At 56.6% G+C, this 20,868-nt stretch overlaps 7 protein-coding genes across 7 annotated transcripts; 1 reads left to right on the top strand and 6 right to left on the bottom strand.

Annotated features, from left to right (window-relative positions):
• Nucleotides 1–528: 528 nt before the first annotated feature.
• J3D65DRAFT_554766 (histidine phosphatase superfamily) lies at nucleotides 529–2,834 on the bottom strand (the record flags this gene model as incomplete). The annotated part of the gene is made up of 4 exons (XM_066797200.1): nucleotides 529–701; nucleotides 891–1,111; nucleotides 1,214–1,645; nucleotides 2,053–2,834. Coding segments are annotated over 4 exons (1,608 nt in total), but the record flags the coding sequence as incomplete, so codon positions are not given.
• An 840-nt stretch (nucleotides 2,835–3,674) lies between these two features.
• Nucleotides 3,675–5,796, bottom strand: J3D65DRAFT_554464 (citrate synthase-like protein; the record flags this gene model as incomplete). The annotated part of the gene is made up of 4 exons (XM_066797185.1): nucleotides 3,675–3,763; nucleotides 3,814–4,158; nucleotides 4,207–5,302; nucleotides 5,353–5,796. The coding sequence occupies 4 exons, from the start codon at nucleotides 5,794–5,796 to the stop codon at nucleotides 3,675–3,677; spliced, it is 1,974 nt and encodes a 657-aa protein (XP_066654705.1).
• A 766-nt stretch (nucleotides 5,797–6,562) lies between these two features.
• Nucleotides 6,563–9,247, top strand: J3D65DRAFT_628046 (uncharacterized protein). Its single transcript, XM_066800599.1, has 4 exons — nucleotides 6,563–6,777; nucleotides 7,016–7,488; nucleotides 7,846–8,613; nucleotides 8,659–9,247. The coding sequence occupies exons 2-4, from the start codon at nucleotides 7,048–7,050 to the stop codon at nucleotides 8,905–8,907; spliced, it is 1,458 nt and encodes a 485-aa protein (XP_066654704.1). The 5' UTR covers nucleotides 6,563–6,777; nucleotides 7,016–7,047; the 3' UTR covers nucleotides 8,908–9,247.
• Nucleotides 9,248–9,259: 12 nt separating this feature from the next.
• J3D65DRAFT_628043 (integral membrane protein DUF92-domain-containing protein) lies at nucleotides 9,260–11,401 on the bottom strand. The gene is made up of 3 exons (XM_066800598.1): nucleotides 11,056–11,401; nucleotides 10,351–10,586; nucleotides 9,260–10,207 (listed from the first exon to the last, which is right to left on the bottom strand). Exons 1-3 carry the CDS (start codon nucleotides 11,239–11,241, stop codon nucleotides 9,526–9,528), a joined length of 1,104 nt encoding a protein of 367 aa, XP_066654703.1. The 5' UTR covers nucleotides 11,242–11,401; the 3' UTR covers nucleotides 9,260–9,525.
• A 107-nt stretch (nucleotides 11,402–11,508) lies between these two features.
• Nucleotides 11,509–12,638, bottom strand: J3D65DRAFT_628040 (uncharacterized protein). Its single transcript, XM_066800597.1, has one exon. It carries the CDS (start codon nucleotides 12,605–12,607, stop codon nucleotides 11,840–11,842), a length of 768 nt encoding a protein of 255 aa, XP_066654702.1. The 5' UTR covers nucleotides 12,608–12,638; the 3' UTR covers nucleotides 11,509–11,839.
• A 920-nt stretch (nucleotides 12,639–13,558) lies between these two features.
• Nucleotides 13,559–14,768, bottom strand: J3D65DRAFT_411038 (uncharacterized protein). The gene is made up of 3 exons (XM_066796015.1): nucleotides 14,284–14,768; nucleotides 14,029–14,228; nucleotides 13,559–13,977 (listed from the first exon to the last, which is right to left on the bottom strand). Exons 1-3 carry the CDS (start codon nucleotides 14,635–14,637, stop codon nucleotides 13,803–13,805), a joined length of 729 nt encoding a protein of 242 aa, XP_066654701.1. The 5' UTR covers nucleotides 14,638–14,768; the 3' UTR covers nucleotides 13,559–13,802.
• A 2,061-nt stretch (nucleotides 14,769–16,829) lies between these two features.
• J3D65DRAFT_410969 (beta-galactosidase precursor) lies at nucleotides 16,830–20,743 on the bottom strand. The gene is made up of 10 exons (XM_066796013.1): nucleotides 20,439–20,743; nucleotides 20,305–20,381; nucleotides 20,049–20,235; nucleotides 19,887–20,002; nucleotides 19,590–19,838; nucleotides 19,276–19,543; nucleotides 19,190–19,220; nucleotides 18,914–19,142; nucleotides 18,468–18,865; nucleotides 16,830–18,418 (listed from the first exon to the last, which is right to left on the bottom strand). Exons 1-10 carry the CDS (start codon nucleotides 20,559–20,561, stop codon nucleotides 17,112–17,114), a joined length of 2,985 nt encoding a protein of 994 aa, XP_066654700.1. The 5' UTR covers nucleotides 20,562–20,743; the 3' UTR covers nucleotides 16,830–17,111.
• Nucleotides 20,744–20,868: the final 125 nt, after the last annotated feature.

Genomic DNA, 20,868 nt, shown 5'->3' with positions numbered 1-20,868 from the left:
GTCGCCAATCGCAAATGGGCTCTGGTGCACAGTAGCGACGCCGCCCACCTCGCCGACCTTGGCAATGGTGCTGCGCGGCCGCCTGCCGGGCGCGGCCGCCATGACCGGCACGGGGGTCCCGCCGCTGACATTGGTGCTGCCGCTGAGGTTGCTGCGCGTGTCGTCGGCGCCGCTGTTGTCCGCCAGCGTCGCGTTGGCGGCGTCGGCCTTTCTGGCCTTCTCCTTGAGCTCCCAGCTGCCAGTGCGGGCGTGGGCGACGGGCTCGCCGCCAATGCCGCTGCCCAGCCCCGCGAAGGTGTCGTCTTTGCTGGCGGCGGAGCGGGCGTAGGCGTCGCTGATGGGCGTGCCGCTGACGGTGCCCTTGCCCCCGACGCCCACCATGACCGGTCCGCCGTCGTCGCCGCCGGTCGGCGTGGCGGCCGAGTCGCGGTTCAGCCCCATGATGCTGCTCATGCGCGCGGCCGCCTTGGGCGGCGGGCTGGGCGGCGGCGGCGGCACGAAGCCGGCGATGCTGGCGTGCGATCCGGGAGCCGCGCCGTTGCAGGCAAACGAGACGTCCAGGTCGGATTCGAGCTTGTCAGAGCCCTTGAAGCCGCCGCCGCCGTTACTGAAAGAGGCGTTGCGGCGATTACGGCGGCGCCGTTTGGAGGACGGGAGGCAAGGGAGGAGTGCTGCTGCTGTGGCGGCGGACGCAGAGGCGGCTTTGGCAGCGAAGCCATTGCCGCCAGACGGGGAGGCGTTGGCGTTTGGACCTGTGTTTGGACCGTAACCTGGTAGGTAGGGCAGCTTGGGGTTGGACCCAGGAGGCGGGTCGCGGGAGAGGCGCACGCGGCCGCAAGTCCCAAGGATGAGGGCGGCGATGATGGCAAAGACGAAGACCAGACCGGCACCGAGAACGCCAGCGGCGGCGGGCGACAGCGCACTATCGTCTTCGTCGTCCTTGTCCTTCTTCCTGCCTCGGCCGCCGCCGCCCTTGGGGCCCTTGAGGTCGGCGTTCAGCGCAGTGCAGAAGATGGAGCGCGCCTCGCACACGGCGCACCAGGCGGGGATGGCCGGGTCGGGCAGCATAGGGGACGGCGCATTGTTGTCGTTGCCGTCCTGGTCCTGCTGGCTCGAGGATGACGAGCCGGGGAACGACGCCGAGCCGAGCGAGAGAGCCATCAAGGCCGATTCAAACTCCTGAAAAGGAATGTGCTTGTCGGCGTTCGACGACGGCTGAGGCGTTTGGAAGATGCCATAGTTGTTGAGTGGGATGTACGGGTCCGAGCCATTGCGCAGGTAGAAGCGTACAGAGAGATTTGCAATGTCCGGGTACACTCCCGTGAAGCCGTCGGTACTGTTGGACGTGGCTACGCTCGTATTCGAAGACTGTCCAGGCGGGTCGTCGCTGTAGAGCTCGACCACCAAGCTGCTGGCCCAGTCGGGGATTCCGCGAAGGTCCGGCTCCTGTTCGGACAGCCCGGTCAAACCGATGAAGGCAAGCATGGGGTCGAACTCGCCAAAGAGAAGCGACAGCTTCGCCGCGGAACCAGCCGTGTTGATGTTGATGTACAACTGGTTGAGAATCTTGGAGGCCAGCGCCTGTCCGGCAATGGACCGGACGAAGTGTACAGGGTCGGTGGAATTGACCATTGCCCATTGTTGTCTGCACGTGGATTAGTTAGCAATCTCCAAGCCAGGACAGAGGTGTTGAAAACGTCAAAATGCAGGCAGGGATATCGTGGTCAAGTTGATGACGAGGCCAAGCAGGGGGGACAAATAATCAAGAGCTCTCGAGTTCAGCTCCGCCTCACTCCAAGACGCTGGAGTGATCTGTTGCATCCAAGAAAAACTGCAACCTTTTCTGCGCCCCAGAGCAAAGACAAGACGACGTCGTCGCCAACTGCATCGTACGTGATCGAGTCGAAATACAGTTTGGCGCGAGCGTGGAGGTCCCTCGACCATTTGACAGGACGGGAAAGTCTCCACGTTTAGCTCTGCGCTAACCAGAAAACCAAAATTGAGCAACCGCAGGCGACACGATGGATGGAAAAAGAAAGAACATCAACTTACTGATCGGCGAGATATCTCAGCTGGTCCAATGAGCCTCGCAGCGATTCGTTGTTGGCAAAGGCCTGCTGGGTTGATGAATCGTGCCAGTAGGCGTAGTTGACATAGTCGTAAATGAGATATGCCCGGTCGTAGTTCCACGAGTCCTCGCTCATGGCACCAAGCAAGACAGCGTTGCCAATGTTGTTGTACAGCTCCCCGGTGCGGTTCTTGGTCTCGGAAGACTCGGCGGTGGTGAAGTAGTCGTTGCGGTCCTTGGCTGCATTGACGCACCCGTACGCACCGGCCACATAGATGAGGTTCGGATCGTAATTGGACGCCGTACGCAGCTGGGGGTACTGGTATCCGCCGAGTGGCGCTTGGACGAAGCTGCCGTTGGATAGAGTGGCAGCACCGTCAAGGAGGGCAGCGTTGCTCTCATTCATACCAAGGGGCGGGTACAGGCCTTGCAAAAAGGCGAGACCCGTTGCCGTCGCATAGTCATTCTCGGGAGCCAGGAGGAAGAGCTGGTTGTTTTTGAGCGCGTCCTTGGAAAGGTCGACTATCGGCCTGGGGCCAGTAGCGTCGCCCTCGTTTGTCTCTCCCGAGACATAGAGCTGACGGAAAAAGTTGCCCTGGTCGTGTGCCTGCTGTGCTCCCCACGGAGTGAGCCTTGCAGGACCCGAAGTCTGCAATAGGGGTGTTCGCTCGCCGGTTCGAGTGAAGATGACTGCGCTGTGGACGGCAGCATCCACCGTCGGCACACTGCCGAGCAAGGCCGGAGCAAGGAGGGCCAGAATCCGCATAGACATGGCGTCGAAAAGGATGTCGTTACAACATTGCAGACAGCGGGGGGTGGAGCGATTTAAGAGAAGTGTTTTCCATCCGCTCCAACCCAATGGTCGAGGCAAGACATGGATCGCCCATAGTTAATCGGCAAGCTATCAAGCGGGACTTTTGGAAAGAAGCAAGGGATCTCGAAAAAACATTAGCATGGAGACACATGATAAGCTGCAGCCTCGAGCCTTGTTCCCGCACTTTGAGCGGGGTTGCGACGGGCATCGCTGGAGCTTGGGAGAAACAACCTTTGGTGAACCGCCTGTTGTCGCCCTGCAGATGGCGCCTCGTTCCGCTTTGGAACCTTTCAAACAGCAAACCTCAGCGACGGTGTCTATGCTCAAAGCAGATTGGGCAGTAATGACGGCTCCCGTCGCAATGTTTATGGTGGATGTGGGCTTGGCTATTGTTTTAGGTTTTGTCCATGGCGGGACGGGTCGGTCACCCTGGAAGCTCGAGATGACATGTCTGGGCTATTCCCGGCTCACCACCAAAAAACTCGCCAATGCTCTCGGCCGGCTTCGGAACACATGATGGATACATGCCGTCCTTGGCATCTGCACTTCCGAATCGTTCCCCTCTTGACCACCTCACGGTGCGCTCTGCGTGCAGAATCTTTGAAACGTAACATCAGCATTTCATTAAAATTCCTGAACCTTATTGCTACAAGCCGTAGCACGGCGAGTCTAGAGGACGCCGTGCAAAGTGCAACTCCGACCAATATTTCTTGTAGACCCATGTAATCCATACTAGAATCCTCGTCACAAACCTCCATGAGCCCGCGTAGGCGTCCCTCTCTCCATTTTCTTTTAAGCCGAAACCTCAACACGGCCCTCGGAGCCAGGTGCGCCCTTGCTGAGGGAGGGAAGGAGGTAGGTGATGTCATCCCACGGGTGACCTTGAGCGCCATTAGCGAGATGATGGGTGCGTCATGCAGGGCAAACTTACGGTAGAGACCGGTCCTCAGCCTCTTCTGGTCGAGGAAATGGGCAATCAGACCAATGCTACGGCCGAGCACGAACAGACCGTTGAGGACACCCATCTTGAGGTAGTCCTCGGCCTCTTCGGCGGTGAAAGATCCGCAGTTGCGGAGCAGGTCGACAAAGCAGACAGCAACGCAACCGTCAACGTTGAGAATCAGGTTGTCCTTCTTGGAGGTGGTGACGGTCTCGACAGCAATGGCGTAGTCGAGCAGCTTGTGGTTGGGGAAGTTCTTTTGCACGTACTCCTTGACGAGCTCGACACGGAGATCGGGGTTGTTCCTCGACTTGACCCTGTGGCCGATACCGGGGACTGCCAAGAATCAGTACCATTCGCGCGCGGATTCCACAGGACACTTACTCAGCTTGTTCTCCTTCCTCATGGAGTCGACAAAGTCACGGGGGCTAAGACCCTTGTCAAAGGCCTTGGTGAACTCCTCAGCGGCACCGTCGAGGGCACCACCGAAACGGGAACCAATGGTCAGAAGACCAGAGACCAGCGAGCTGATCAGGTCCTTGCCAGCACGGGTGGTGACAATGGTGTTCATGGCACCAGAGACGGCGGGACCGTGGTCAGCAGTAAGCATGAGGACCATCTCGAGGAACTTGCTGGCGTAGTCGGGCAGGCGGCGGCGGAACCACAGCAGCGACATGACACCGCCAATGCCAATGTTCTCCTTGAAGACATCCGAGATGGGCATACCGGCGTAGAGCAGCTCCTGGCCACGGTCGTCGGAAATGGTGGAAATGAAGGCAGCGGGCTTACGGATGAGACCAAGCTCCTGAGCCCACGAGTAGTCCATGGGGATCTTGGGAACGGCAGGCTCGGGGCGGGGGGTGATGGTGCCGTCCTGGACGAGCTTCTGGTAGACCTGGCGAAGGGTGGCGGGCAGGTCCTCGAAGGTCTCGGGGACGTAGATGCCGGCCTCCTTCATGGTCTTGTTCTTGGTGGCAGCCGTCTCGAGCTGCGAGTTGGCAAAGGAACCAGCGTGACCGAACTGAACCTCGGTCTTGAGCATGCTGGCGACGGTACCAATGGCCCAGGCAACAATGGGCTTGGTGATGGTGCCGTTCTTGACGGCCTCGATGACGCGGTACTCCTCGACACCACCGACCTCACCGAGCAGGACGAGAATCTTGCAGTTGGGGTCGGCCTGGTACCTGAGCAGGTGGTCAATGAAGGTGGTACCGGGATACCTGTCTCCACCAATGGCAACACCCTCGTAGACACCGTCGGTGGTCTGAGCAATGATGTTGTTCAGCTCGTTGGACATACCGCCCGACTTGGAGACGTAGGCAACGGAGCCGGGGCGGTAGAGCTTGGAGGCGACAATGTTGTCCATCATACCACCAGTGTTGCCAATCTTGAAGGAACCGGGCTTGATGCCACCGACAGTGGCGGGGCCGATGATGGTGATGCCCTTCTTCTTGGCGACATGGAGAATTTCACGGGCACGCTTGGAGCTTGTTAGAGGCGGAGGCAAGGCAGAGGTGGAGGGGAACGTACGCGCTCTGGCACACCCTCGGCAATGATGGCAATGGAGCGGATCTGGGGGCACTCCATGAGCTCCATGGTGGAGCTGTAGACGGAACGCGACGAGGCAAAGTTGACGACGGTGTCGACGTCAGAGTGCTTGGCCATGGCCTTGGAGACGTCCTGGTAGACGGGGAGCAGGGTCTCGCTGGTGCCCCAGTACATCTTGCTCACGAACTGGCCGCCAAAGGTGTAGATGATGCCAGCCACCGAGGGCGTCTTACGCTTGCAGATGTAGTCAAAGTCGAGCATGCCCTGGACAGCCTTGGGCTGCATGCCGTAGACGAAGCATCGCGTCTTGTTGTGGAAGAGGGTGTGCTGGGCCGGGGGGCTCAGAGGACGGCTAGGAGCTTGGAAACGGCGGATGTTGTCATTGGCGGAAGGGTTGGCGGCGTCAGAGCCGTTGACGGAAGGCATGGTGGAGGACGAGGAGGATATCTAGATGGGAAGAGGTAGGAAAAAACCTGGGGAGGAGTGTCAGAAAAAAAAGAGGACGGATTGACAGATGGGCGATGACGGGGCAGTGCCGTGCGGTGACGGAGCTGAGGGAGGAGGGCCGGTGGTGTTGCGAGCTGGGGAGCAGCAGCAATTTTGACCGAGGAAGCTTTGGGGAGCTCTGGACGCACCTTGTCGAGAGGTCAAGGTAGAAAAGGCTCGGCGGAAGGCAATGGGACGATGGAGAAGAGGAGGACGAGGAGGATTGAATGAGGGAGAGGAGATGTCCGGGTCGACAGGGCAGAAATTCAAGTCGGGTGGTTCGGCGGAGGAGTAGTCCTAGGAGTGTTGAGGAATCGGAGGGCTGAGATGTGCACGGCGCAGGGATTCGCGTTGGGGCCGCCGAAAATGCGACTGAGGGCAGGGACCGGTGCGCGGCTCGGTGCTGCCACCCTGGGGAGCCGTGGGTGCGAGAAGCGCCGGCCTGCCACTCGACCACTGCACGATAGCTAGCCATGCATCCAATGCTGCCGCTGTCCGACGAATGCGCTCGCCGGCGGCTGACGGCCGCTGCTGTTGGCCGTGCAATTGAGTCGCCGTGGAGCTGGCAGCTGTTTCGCGGCGCTGCGAGGTTCCCACCTCAGCGGACTGCCGGGCGTCCACCTCAGGTGCAGCCCCAGCCGGCCCTGGGGCGCGGCGCCGTCGCCGAGTGGCCCCAGCGCAGGCTCAACTTCCTGCACCGGTCCCCACAGAATGAATCCGCGTCTTGCTCAACGTCTGCCCCAGCAAGTCGCCCTCCGCTTCAACATCATTTTCCCGCGCCTCGACAGCTTGACCACCCTCCTCCTCCTCTTCCTCCTCGCCCTCGTCCTCTTTCTTCTGCATCTTTCCGCCGTCAATTGCCCTCTCCCGTCTCCCGTCATCCCGTCTGACATCCTCCTCCGCAACCACAACCACCTTTCGGTAAGCTGAACTTGCGGCCCTCCCTCGATTCCCGACCCTCCAATGCTCCCCGATGCCACCCTTCGGACTTTCGCAGGGGCTGCCACCTCGCCGTCGCCGGCCCCCGGAGCTTGCCCGCCGCCCTTCCATCACCTGCCGATTTTTTGTCGCTCTCTTGTCCGCTTGCTGCCAGCTCTTTTCCTGTCCATTACCTCGCGCTGAGCTGACCATCTCTCTCTCTCTTCTGCTCTTGCTCCAGACTCTCTTCAACCCTCCCACTCTCCGTCCACAATGTCCGCCAAGTCCATCCTCGAGGCCGACGGCAAGGCCATCCTCAACTACCACCTCACCAGAGCTCCCGTCATCAAGCCCACCCCGCTGCCTGCCTCGTCCACCCACAACCCTCCTCCCAGACTTGCTTCGCTGCACTTCCCCGCCGACAAGCAGGTCAAGGACGTCCTCGACCAGGCCGAAGTCACCTACCCCTGGTTGCTCCAGGCCGGCTCCAAGTTCGTCGCCAAGCCTGACCAGCTCATCAAGCGTCGTGGAAAGAGCGGTCTTCTTGCTCTCAACAAGACCTGGCCCGAGGCCCGCGCCTGGATCGAGGAGAGGGCTGGCAAGTCGCAAAAGGTCGAGCACGTCGACGGTGTTTTGAGGCAGTTCCTGGTCGAGCCCTTCGTCCCCCACCCCGCTGACACCGAGTACTACATCAACATCAACTCGGTCCGTGAGGTAAGTCGTCGTACTTTGTCCTGTTTCGTTTCAACCGTCGTTGCAACAAGTTTCGTTTGTTTGTTTCCACATATCCGAGGAGAAGAGGTGCAGTGCAGGCCGCGCGGGATGGGCCTCCCGTTTTGTTCGCCTAGGGCGATCCGGACGAAGGGAGCTCCTCCAAACACAGACACCAGGGCCCACTCCCATCAGCAAATCACCCGCCTTCGATGGCCTCCATCTGATCCTTACCTTGCCATCCCATCTGTGGCTAGCTGTATTCTGCAATTTTTCTCCTGCCCCGTCGCACATCTCCCGCTGCATCAGTCTCGCTTACTTCCGTGCACTTTACCCCTTGCTGACAACTTCTGACTGCAGGGTGACTGGATCCTCTTCACCCACGAGGGAGGTGTCGACGTTGGCGATGTCGACGCCAAGGCTGAGAAGCTCCTGATTCCCGTCGACCTCTCCCAATACCCCTCGAACGACGAGATTGCTGCCACTCTCCTGAAGAAGGTTCCCAAGGGTGTCCACAACGTCCTCGTCGACTTCATCTCCAGGCTGTACGCCGTCTACGTCGACTGCCAGTTCACCTACCTCGAGATCAACCCTCTCGTCGTCATTCCCAACGCCGATGCCACCTCGGCCGAGGTTCACTTCCTCGACCTGGCGGCCAAGATCGACCAGACGGCCGAGTTTGAGTGCGGTGTCAAGTGGGCCATTGCCCGCAGCCCCACTGCCCTTGGCCTCCCTACGCTGCCCAGCCAGGATGGCAAGGTCACGGTCGATGCTGGCCCGCCAATGGAGTTCCCCGCTCCTTTCGGTCGTGAGATGAGCAAGGAGGAGGCCTTCATCTCTGAGATGGACGCCAAGACCGGTGCTTCGCTCAAGCTCACCATCCTCAACTCCCAGGGCCGCGTCTGGACCCTTGTCGCCGGTGGTGGTGCTTCCGTCGTCTACGCCGACGCCATCGCCTCTGCCGGCTTCGCCGGCGAGCTTGCCAACTACGGTGAGTACTCGGGTGCTCCCACCGAGACTCAGACCTTCCAGTACGCCCGCACTGTCCTCGACCTCATGCTGCGCGCACCCATGCACCCCGACGGCAAGGTCCTCTTCATCGGTGGTGGTATTGCCAACTTCACCAACGTAAGTTTCCAGAGTCCTCTGCAATTCTCAATCTAATCCCTCCAGGTCGCCTCTACCTTCAAGGGTGTCATCCGTGCTCTGCGCGAGGTTGCCCCTCTACTCAACGAGCACAAGGTCCAGATCTGGGTCCGTCGTGCCGGCCCCAACTACCAGGAGGGCCTCAAGAACATCAAGGCCGTCAGCGTCGAGCTCGACCTCGACATGCACGTGTACGGCCCCGAGATGCACGTCTCGGGTATCGTGCCCCTGGCGCTCCTCGGCAAGAAGACCGAGGTGCCCGAGTTCAGCGGTTAAGCGTAGATGCACAACTACGGTTGCGTGTCACGCAGCCACTGGCACCTTACGAGTGAATGTGGGGAATGGGCCTCATGGCAGCGGACCAGGACGGGGCGGTATCTATGCGGAGAAGAAAAAGCACGCAAGTGCGCCCGCCCCCCCTTCTATTTGAGTTTTGCATTGGGGGGGGGCGGCGCCATGTACTAGGGATACGGGCACTGAGTGAATAGCGAATGTCCATGTTAGATGAGCGAACAGATGGGGGTAGCTATTTCCGCTTTGAAGACGTCATGATTGTAATAGGTTTACTTATCCTCGGCGCAGCAACAGACATAGAGAATGCACGCATTTGGACGACATGGGATTCGCATGAGATGGAGTGAGTGATATCGATTGTCTCGTGATATCGTGGCATTGCTGCCCTTTTGTGATCTCCTGGTCTCTTTTGTCCCTTCTACTTGCAATGGTCACAACATCTCGTCTGGTACATGGTCCGCCTCGGGTCGAGCGTAAGTCATCAAAGAGTATCCATCAATCGAGCTCCAATCTTCTCATTCCGTCCCACTCCAGACTCTTTTTCTGCCTCTCTCGATTCCGTCGCGCGCTCCACCGCATGTCCCTTCCTCTCGTCAACCCTCACCAAAACACGCCCCAAGCCACGCCCGCGACGACCATGGCCCCGGCGCTCGTCAACGCCGCCATGAGCAAATTGACGCCGTTGTTGCTCAGCAAGTCCCTTCCCGTGACAATCTTCCTGCTCTCGCCCTGGCCCTGTGCCTGAGCAACCGCCACGCCCGCTCGTGCCTTGACGTCCCTAGCCGCATCCGCCGCGGCCGGATCCACCGCCGACGTCTTCGCCAACGACGGCGACGACGACGACGACGACGACGAACTTGGACGGAGGGGCGAAGAGGAGGAGCCGCGGCGCACCGGGACGCGGCGCCCGCCGTCGCCCTCGACCACCTTGCCCGACCGCACGTCGACGACGCTGGCCTGCAGCGTGGCGCCGAGGATGGAGTCGAGCACGCTGCCGACGAGCCCGGCGGCCGCGACGCCCAGCGTGAAGTTCAGCTTGCCGCCGAGATCCCACCCTGAGGAGGAGGAGGAGGAGGAGGATGGACAAAAGGGGAGAAGGAGGGTTGCTGTCAGGGCGAGGAGGACGGAGCCGCCGAGGCCGGCGAGGAGACCGGCGCGTGACACGCCCCCGTTTGTGCCGCGGGGGACGGTGGTGAAGGGGGGCAGGATTAGGCGCGGAGGGCTTGAGGAGAGGATGCCGAGCTCTGAGGAGAGCGTGTCGCTGGCTGTTGCGGCGTAGTTTCTGCAGGAGAGTCAGTCTAACGAACAACGGTTTGGAGCGGAAGGGAAAAGGAAGGGGTCTAGCAATCAGGAGGTTGCGACATATGGCGGCCAAAAGAAAACAGCAGTCCTAGGAGATGAAAAGAGACAGAGGTCTAAACTTACACCACAGCCCCGACCACCGCCAAATCCGCAACGCGGAACCCACTAGCCCCGCCACGAGGAAAGCATTGCTCGCTCGAGCTGCCTTCTCCCGTGCTGTACAAGGACCACGCGTGCAGCAGAACCAGAACTGACGCCACGGCCGAGTTGGCCAGCACCTGCACGTGTGTCCTGGGGCCCTCGCCGCCGCCGCCGCCCGCCGACGAGTGCGTCAGCCGCGCTTTGATGTCGTGTTTGACCTGTTGATCGTGTCAGTGTGCATTTGAGACGAGATATCGGGATATTGATGCAATGGACGAGGCGGCTGTGTGGGATTCGAAGACAAGGAGGAGTTTAAATGGTGCTAGGGCTAAGTGCATGTGTGATTGCGCAAGCTGTCTGCTCGTCTTGTGACGAAAACGACGGTGGTGCGTGTTCTTGTCTTGTCTCGTCTCATCTCATCGTATGCGGGTCAAAAAGGTTCCGAGAAAGATGTACCGGGGAGACCAAAACGCGACAGACGAATGGAAAGGTCAGACATTGGGAAGCCGACGAGGCAGCAGCTGGGGATACAGCACGCACTCTGGGAGCAGGGCCTCGCCGAACAAGCCAAGAACAACAACCAAAAAGGGGGGGATAATGACATTGAGAATGACGATGAAATTTAGGAAAAAAAGCCAGGCAAACGGAGTAGGATGGAGTGACACGAAAACAAGCAATCTCACACACCTTGGTCGCCGCACTGCCCGCCAAAAAGAAGACGACGAGCTGGACAAAAAACACGCTCCAGGGATGCACCGCGTGCGCGACGGCCGTCAGCGCCGCGACCAAGATGCCCAGCGGCGTCAGCGACTTGTGGCTCCAAGCGCGATACACGAGGCCTGCCGTCGCGGGCACCGCGATGATGAGTTTCATTGTCGTCGACGACGTTAGGCGCTGACAGGATGCGTGGGGGGGGTGGAAACAAGCACTAAACAAGCTGCAGGTCAAGTGAACGAGAGGGTTCGAGTCGGATGTGGTTTGTGACAGCTTGCAGGTGGAAGCCTGGGTGAGTTGTGGTGGTCGTTGCTGTGCGTTGCGTCACCGTGTGGGCGTGCAGGGGTCCGCCGCTTTTTTGCAGGGTCCAGGGAAGAGTGACCCTCGAGAGCTTGGGAGCTGCACACCAGACAGGTGCCATCATGTCCACTCTTCTTGGCCTTTTATTTCGTGCAACATATCATTTGAAAACTTTCCTCACAGTGTCGAGAGATGTGATGACCTCCGGCCTAGTTGTAATGAACAACAGCTCCTAAGGGCATTTCTGGTAGTAAAATACATCCTTCGAGTGCTCCACGAAGTGGTTTCTGAAGTCTAGTAATCGAATGCTTGTCATTGCTGCTCCATCCAGTCTCCCAAAAAAATTAAGCCTATGCCTGGCCCAGGGTATCTATTCCGTATACTGCCAAATTCAAAAAAAAACTCCCATGCGCCACTGCTATGCCCAGGCTGATGATCCTTCGATACGTCGTTCAAGTCAGCCCTCGCCCAAGTACTTCAAAACGTCATCCCTCTCATAGAAAATCCTCTGCAACCGCTCCCTTCTCTTCTTATCTTCCTCCTCCTTCTTCCTCACGCCCGCAGCATCCAGCTTCTTCACCTTCTTCTCCTCCTTCCGTGTCCTCGCCTGCGCCTGCGCCGCCGTCATGCCCACTCCCAGCTTGTCATTCTTCTCCTTCGCCTTGATCGGATACAGGACGCCCTCTCCGCCGGCTCCAAGCCCCTGTCGGCTGTCTGGGTCCCAGCCCTGTTTGCGCAAGTATGCCAGGCCCTTGCGGCTGCGCTCGATGGCCGAGGGCGGGTGCGAATGTTCCAGCGAGATTTGGTGCGCAAGCGTGGCTTCGTGCCCTGGCACAAGAGGAAGTTTGCATGATGGGCAGGTTTCGGGCTCTGCAGTGGCCGATGGAGGCGGCGTGCTGGTTGTGGCGGCGGCGGTGGTGGAGGTTGCGGGCAGCGTGGGCACAGAGGCGGAGCGGTCGTGTCGCGAGGTATTTGCCTCTCCCTCCGATTGAAGATTGCAAAGCTCTGACGGAGTTGCTGGCGCTGTCTGTGGCTTTTTGGACCCGATGATTGAGAGGTAGAGATCTGCAGCGGAGGGTCCGTCTGGCTTGCTCGATGTCGAAGTTGTCTGAGGGGTGGCGGAGGATGCTGGGACGAATTTGACACGCTTTGCTCTGGGACCGTCGCCAAAATAGCGTGCGTTGGTCAAGGGAAGGTAGTAATCATCATCGTCGCTCGCGCTCATATTGGGGAAGAGTTGTCGGTGAAAGAGAAAGTGAAGACGGTGCGGAGGAGCACACCTCCGGATTCGAGGTGACGCCAAGACTTGTCCCAAAAGGCAACCATCTAACAATCGCTCTATTCCATGCGGGTGGTGCGACTCCAAGCACTATATTAGACTTCAATATACAGATTCTTTGCAATCTAACAATCTCCGAACATTGATTGAGTCCTCAGAAAAACCCCTTCCTCCCAACCTTCAACCCATTGTACACGGTCATGCAGTCCTCACAATCACAGATCCCTTTAAACTCCTCCTCTTCCTTCTTTTTGGGAGGTTCCCATGAGTCCGAGTTCACTTCCCAGTTGCCATCCGGTTTCTGGACCATCTTGGCTGGCATGCGATCAGTGGCCGATACCTGGCTCGCTTTTCTGCTTGCTGGTGGGTCTGTCTGCCGCTGGTCCTCAACAAGTGGTCGCTTGGCTAGCGTTTCGCTGGCGTCAAAGTCGCCGTGCGAGAATTTGCGGTCTTTGCGTTTCCGAAAGAAATTCATACAGGAATCGAGCATGAGGTGGCAGTCGCAAAGTCAGAGTTTCTTGGAGCTGGACCGAAGCGGTCTTTCTTTCTTGTTGACGTGTATTTCGAGGGTCCAAAAGCTGAGTTCTCGTTGTCTTTCGCAGTCGATTTTCTTTTTTTCAAATGAGTCTCCGAGAGTCGATATGGAAGTATGATGGCTTGCAGGGTGATCTTGCCAAGTGGTGGCTGATGTTGGCAAAACGAGGACCTGAGGGGGTTTATAAGGACCGCAACAACGTCAAAGGAAATGGTCGAGATGCAATCGGACTCGTTCAACGACGGCGGGTGACTGAGACATTTCCAAGGGGAACCAGTAAAGACTGAGAGCACACGTGGACTGCGTGATCGGTTCACCGGCTTTGGATGAAGTTCGCAGTAGACAAAGCGTGATGTTCTCAAGTCGGCATGGAGGTGAAGTGGGAGTATGAACCTGGTTCGGCCATGCCCGTGGTGTGGGTAGCTTAAGCTTCTAATTTTGCAGCTGGAGCACTCCCGTCCTTGTAGGGTGAGACTTGCTCGTGCCACCTGTCTCGACATGGCTGATGGATTCTTTCATTCATTGGATGCAACTGTGGCCGTAGGGTATATGCTCATGGTCGGGATTCGGAAGCTGTAGAAAAAGGAAAAGGCCCAAGATTTAGGACTAACAAGCCCAGCCGCCATCAATAGGGTAGGTGGAGCCAGTGATGAAGCTTGCCTCGTCGCTCAACAGGAACGCAATCAGATGAGCGCACTCCTCGGGCTTTCCCAGCCTTTTGATCGGCGTCGAGATATTTTTGCGATCTTCCTCTGCCACCATTTGAGTATCGATGGCCCCTCTGTGCTTGATTAGCTGAAGAGCTCAAATTGCAAAGTCGGTCTAGACGTACGGTGCAATTGCATTGACGCGAATGTTACGGTCTCCATTCTCTTTGGCTGCGCTTTTCACCAATCCCACAATCCCATGCTTTGTGGTCGAGTACGCGGCCGTAGCGGGCGAACCGACAAGCCCTTGAACGCTCGTTGTGCAGACGATACTGCCACCGTTTTTGATATTATTGAGCTGAGAGCGCACGCAGTAGAACATGCCCTGAATGTTCAGTAAGAGAAAATCTTCGACTACTGTTCCTTGAACATGGACTTACCGACAGATTGACGTTCACAACAGCACTCCAATGCTCATCGCTAGTGTCCCGGATCTGCTCCCCAGCTTCTGGTCCATTGATACCTGCAACGTTGGCAGCACCATCGAGTTTTCCTGCCCACTTGACAGTAGCATTGATCCAATCATTGACAGAGCTTGAGTCTGCCACGTCCAACTTTTGCACGCGGACATGCCCAGACTCGCAGGAAGCTCGCAACTCTTGTTCGGCTTGTTTGAGCGCCACATCATCCAGATCGCCAATCGAGACCTTGGCTCCCCGAGAAACGAGTAGTTTTGCTGTTTCGAGGCCGATGCCCTGGGCGCCACCTGTGATGGCGATGACTTTGCCCTGCATTCTCTTTTGCGACAAGTTTCCTCCTTGGTTCGGCAAATGATTTGGAAAAGCAAAAGTCTGGGAATGGAAGGATTCGAGACAGAGAGGAGGTGAGAACTAATGGCAGACGCACCCAATTGGGCAACGGGGCCTTAAAGACATGCTCCTGCCAGTGGAACGCGAAGACGTCACAGCTACGCATTCGTCCATGATGAGGGACGACTGGCAGCCTCGCCCACACTAGACGCACAGCCGCCCGCCCAAATCATCCTCTTGATATCGAATGGATGGCGACGAAACTCATAGTCAAGACCATCATCGTCGATGGAAAACAGTTGGCTTCAATTCATCCAACGCAGACAACCGGAACGAGGGAGAAGGGTCTGCAGCACAGACCACGCGTCTGAACGAGGAAAGGTCGCGATATTTTAGTCATGGCCACAACAACACGCCTTGCGCCTAGCGCCACACTGCACCACCACGCAACACAAACACCCAGCACAGCATCTTTCCTCGGCCCTTCGATTTTGCTCGTTGCGCTATGAAATTCATCTTTTGAATGACGCATTCGCTGCTCTCAACCAACGACGTTTCCATCCAGATCAGCTCTACTTTGACTTTCCTGTGTCATGACAACTACCGAGGCCGAACTCGAAGCGCTCATGCGCCTCATGGAAAGCGTGGAAGATTCTTTGCGCGATATTCAGGACGACTGGCGTGTCATGCGCGATGGTCTCGAAGAGTACTTGCTCGCCGAGTCCGACAGACTTTCCTCTGCATCTTCTTCAGCAGCGACAACGCCAGAGCGTCCTGGCCAGCAGAAGGGCGAAAAGTCAGTACAGCAGCAGCCAGAGCAGGGTGATGGCAAGATGACTTTGTCTTTAAGAGTGAGTTGCAATCCCTTGAGTGTGGAGTCGAGAGTTTCTGACCCATCACAAAAGGGGCGCAAGAGACCTCGAGAATTGTTTGACGACGGAGATGGATAGGGTGAATTCGCTTGTTCGTGTGTCATTTAAGTCAGATTCTGTTCTTGATACCCAATTTATTTGCACTCGTCATTCTATACATATGTCCGAGGCTTGGTAGCAAAAGTCGTGGCACACACAACCTTACAATCACTACACTCGGCCCTTGAACGCTCCCTGTTAGTGTCGGTTATAGTATATGAATGCTCCTCATCAGTCAGCTGTTAGAGAAAATGAATGCTCCCTAATGGACGAGATCAATTCCCTGCCTACTCTTGTTGACTGTTGTGTGTGCCACGACTTCCATGACTTTATGACCAAGTCTTGGTCCCTTGTATGCGCCCCATGAGTATCCACGTGGGCTCGTGCAAACCACATGCTCAGAGAGCAGTCATTGATCCACGAGGGCCCGTATTCATGATTCCACATTCACATGTGTAAATGAAGATACCTGACCGACCAGCCGTGCTGCAATGGCCCGAGCGCTAGTCTGAGTCGACTATAAAAGACTGCGCCGTCAGCCACTTCGATGCCCCAAACAAACAACCTTTTCCAACATGTCGATCATTCTGGAACAAAAAGGCAAGCTAGCGTAGTACTCGGGTTTTCCTGGTTCAAAGTCGATGTCACTGATATGTGGATTCCTCTGTTTCAACTGAGTCAACAGCCAGCCTCTCGTTGAAGAGCCTTGCTCCAACATCGTATATGTACAGTACAATGTTGGCTGACAGCAGTACTAGTGCGTGCTAATACTGACTTTCACGCAAAATTGCAATCCACCAATGTACTAATGAATTTGGAGTCTAAGAAAAGCAACAGCTGTACCTGGCCAACCCCAAGAATAGTGGAAGGAGTGCGTATGGGCTGGGCTGTAAGCAACGACCAAGTCGAATCACCAAGCATTTATACCCGAGAGAAGTCCTTTAAAGGGCGCGCGGAGTTACGAGTCGAGTCCGCAACCGGAGTCTCGTGCGTGATTTACGCGCTCCATGTAGCATCACAAGCTCAGAACCTGCTGTTCGAATGATGCGCTCTGTTTGACTCCAGGTCTCGCCATATGCGCAATCCAAATGTGCACTGCGATTGGCGAACAACGTCGTCTGCGCTCCAGGCATTTGGTATAAATTCTCCTCCAAATCCCTGCACTGTCCTTTTTGTCTCTCCAAGAAGACCCAGAGCCCACGGGGGCGAAGATCGGGAGGACCGGTCAGCATTCAGTTTCACTTGGAGCCCGCGTGTCCCCAAAGAACGGCTCAATTATAGTGATTGACTTTTCCTTTTCATGATCCTTTGAATGCAAAAGGATCGCGAATTGGAGGGGTACTCAGAGGTCCAGTGTAATCTTCTTGTGGTGATGCTCATCGCATGGCGTTTTTGTTGATGCGGAACACCGTTCGTTGATGAAGTGCAATTGGTATGGCGAAGCGTTATGTGTTATCAGCAGCAAAAACATAAAGGTCAGGCACCAGTACGGGATCAAAGAGGGCCATATTCTACATCAGTGGATGTATATACAAAGATCCGCAGCCGCTAATACACTCCCTCTCTCTTACTCCACGTCTCGCCTTCGACCACGGTTACGGGACCATAGCCACTCTTGACGGGGGTTCCAGCCTCGAGCGTGAAGCTCTCAAGCTTTGCGCCAGCCTCCTCGAGCGCCCACAGCGCCACGGCAACGTAGTTGCTGCCCTGGTAGTCCCAGATGCCCTCGGGCACGGGGAAAGAGTCCTGCGGGCCAACGTTGTGCACGTACTTGCCGTACTGCCAGCCGTTGACCCACAGCTGCGCTCTGTACACCGCCGACGTGCCGTTGGAGCCGGTAGTGCTGCTGCTGTTGCCAAACACAAACGACAGCGGCACGTCCCAGCCAGATGGGATGTCCAGGTCGACCGTGGTCGCGTAGAATGCGACGCCCGGCTTGTCGAGGCCGGCCAGCGGGCCGCCGACCACGTCGTTCCAGGAGTCGGTCGGGGCGCCGGGGAGGTGATAGCCAGCGCGCTCAGCGGCAAGACCTCCCTCATTCAAGGGGCCGCGCGTGTGGTCGATGTAGTCTTCGCCGCCCAGGTTGCCGGTGAGCTTCCAAGCCACATCGCTCTGTGAAGAGTGGCCCGAGAGCGTGTAGGAAATAACGCCACGCGGCGTCTTCATTTCCTCCTCGCCGACGGTCCAATTTTCGTCGAGGCCAGTTGTGTCCAGGACGACTGTGATGACGTAGTTGCTGCCCGAGGTGAGCGAGGGTAGATTGAACGTTACGTTGCCGTTGTTCGCATAGTCGGCACCAGCCCAAGACCCGACAAAGGTGCTGTTGACCCAGACGGTGAAGCCTGAGGCGGAGCCACCTTGGGCAGTGATGAACAAAGTGCTTTCCTCGCCAGTGGCAGTAAAGTGGCCACGGTAGAGGAGGACGCCATAGTGATATCCATAGTCGCTGCTGTAAAGGCTCGTGGGCGTCGTCAAATTGCGATGCGAGTTGTAGGTGAAGTCCAAAGACGCAGAAGTCCAGGCCTCGTCCGAGTAAGTGTTGGACAATTCGGGAACCGTGTCAAAGTACTTCCAGGTAAGGCTGCTCAGATCAGGAAGGTCCAGCTCCGGAGCAGAGTATGAAAGCGAGCTCGAGACAACGCCGAGTGAGGATTGGTTGAAAGCCACCGACTCACCATTGAAGGTCAGGGTAGTCAACTTGCTTGGTGCTCCACCAATGACTTCGAGGGTAGAGGTGGCATTCACATCGCCAACGATGCTGAGACTGTCCGCATCCACAGTTGCATTGCGGATCAAGTAGCCAGCCTTGAGGATAATGTCATCAGTGACCCAGTAGTTGTAGGCCGAGTTGCGGTCTATTTCGAAATAAGCAGATGAAGCGTTGAGATTACCACAAACACTTACCAAGAATGTAGACATAAAGATCCTCTCCAACTTTAACAATCTTTCGGGACGTTGAGACAGGCCAGTTGAGAACAGTGGCATCTCCCTTCTTGGCAATGTTTACTCCTGAACCTTCAACCAATGAAGCATCAACGCCAGTAAAGGCAGCTTCATGCTGTTCGCCAGGGCCGCCATAGACAACGAGCACCGTCTTCGAGTCGTACTTCTTCCACGAGAAGATTTCAGCAGTAGAGTACAACAGGTTGTATTCACCAACGTCGTAGTCAGTGACGTGGAACTTCGAGTCGCGTCCGTTGAGGGTCAAGGTGTTATTGAGCTGAGGAATGGTGAGATTTCCGGCGCTCGTCGGGGCTGTGAACTTGTAGTTGGTCGAGTCGAGCGAATTGTACGCAGAGTGCCTGAGATTCTCGTCAGCTGGAGTCTGCCAGATTTCGATGCGCACAAACCGGATGACGTAAAAATTTGTGACGTTGCCCAGAAGCGCCGTGACGTGAAGAGCATTGGTATCTGTAAAGGAACCGTTTGTGCCATTCTGAGCCTCAGCCGTCCAGTAGGCTGGGGAAACTTGGAGGAAGTTTGCCTGTAGTTTCAGTTCGCTATACTTTTCACGATCGATGACACGGGTCTCTCTGATGACTGAACCGTAGTCATAGGAGGTGTAACCACCGGGATGGCCTGATTCCGTTAGCACGAATGTTTGAGTCGGGAGAGGACCTCCTTACCCAAATTGCCCCAGTTTGTGCCACCAAAAATCTTCCAATGTGTTAGCGATAAGTCCAAATAAATAATCCCCAGCTACTGTAATTACCATGTAGATGTTCAAAAGAGTGATGCCAAAGCCGTAGTTGTTCTTATAGAACACGCGTTCGAATTCATGATTGAGGAGTTCGGAGCACTGATCAAATCCGAGGCCTCCCCATGGATCAAAGGAGCCACCTTGGAACTCCAAAACCGAGTGGGGCGTGTTCGGACTCTGCTGCTCGTGCAAGGTGTTGCGGTCCGTTGGCAAGTTACCATCTGGCCAAGTGTAGGGGTTTGCACAGTCAAAGCCCAACGGGTATCCGTCGTAGCCATAGCTAGAAACATGAGCGTCTGTGGCATAAGACAGGATGGAAAACGTACATGTCAACACCACCGGGCGAGCCTGGCGTAAAGTATCCAGCTGGACGAGCATCGTTGCTTATGAATGGGACGACGATGCCAGCGTTCCGGTACTGCTCCTGGATGTATTCAAAGTAAACCGCATCGGGAAACTCGGGAACCACCGTCTCGTCTGCGCTAGTGTATTCATTCTCGGGTTGCAGTAGAATGACTGGTCCGCCATTGGTGATTTGAGCTTTGGCAACGATCTCGCTGATAGATTTGACGTAGCTTCGAAGTGTCAGCCAGTCTATCCGTGATTAATGCGACAAGACTCACTTCTCTGTGGCGTTGAGAAAGGATTCGTCCCTTGTCCGTAGTCTGCCAGGGACTCGCTGCAGCCATCCAGGGAAACCACCGCCAGATACTTCGGCGTTGATGTACGGGCCAGGTCGCTATACAATTAGCCGACATCTTGGTCTCCCCAAAAGACCTGCTTACCGCGATCAAGTATATTCCTGCAGCTTTTGCGGCCTCAAAGAAAGGCTCTAGTGCAAAGACACCCTCGGCCTCGAAACTACCAGACTTTCCCTCAAGCAACGCCCAATCAATGTATATTGAGACACCATTGAATCCCAATGCTTTGATTTTCTGAAGGACGTCCAACCAGAGAGATGGGACCGGAAGACTGCCCCAGAAGTATTAGCAAGGATGGTTTTCAGGAACAAATTGTTATGCCTTATGTCTGGCAACATACCGAAAGGGATGAAATTCGCCGCTGAGGAAGAGCACGCGCTCTCCGTTGACAAAGATGGTATGCTCGTCCCAAGTGACCTGCGCAGTGAGTCAGATGGATCCCAAGGAGCAGTCTTCGAATAATAATCGACGTACAATATCTTGCAAGACCTCTCGTTTGTAGGGCTGGATAAATTGATTTGGCTTGCCACCAATAACGCGGGCGAGCGTCGAGGCGGTCAAGCTGGTAAGCACCAGCAAGCTCGTAGAGAGCTTCATAATGTTGGTTCAGGGAACCCTGGGCACCAATCGCTGAAGCTGGATCAAGGCCGACGACGAGACACAACAAGCAGGCCCCTACGACTCTGGGACAGGGCAGACAGTGAAGGGCGGGCAAACAGATTCGAGCATTGGATGGGTGTGCGCTTTTTAAAGAGTACCCAACATCTGGCCATTGACCCCCGCCTATACAGCTTCCTGAACAGGGTCTTGGTCCGCGTTGCCGTGACCACTTCGAATTGTTCAACAGCGGTTTTTCTCGCGTGAATGTCACGCCGAAGACGACATTCTGCGCCGCCGAGAGTGA

This window comes from Phyllosticta citribraziliensis (assembly GCF_038025025.1).
Source record: "Phyllosticta citribraziliensis strain CPC 17464 chromosome Unknown J3D65scaffold_7, whole genome shotgun sequence".
Lineage (NCBI taxonomy): Eukaryota > Fungi > Ascomycota > Dothideomycetes > Botryosphaeriales > Phyllostictaceae > Phyllosticta > Phyllosticta citribraziliensis.
This window is presented reverse-complemented; position numbering and strand designations above follow the sequence as displayed.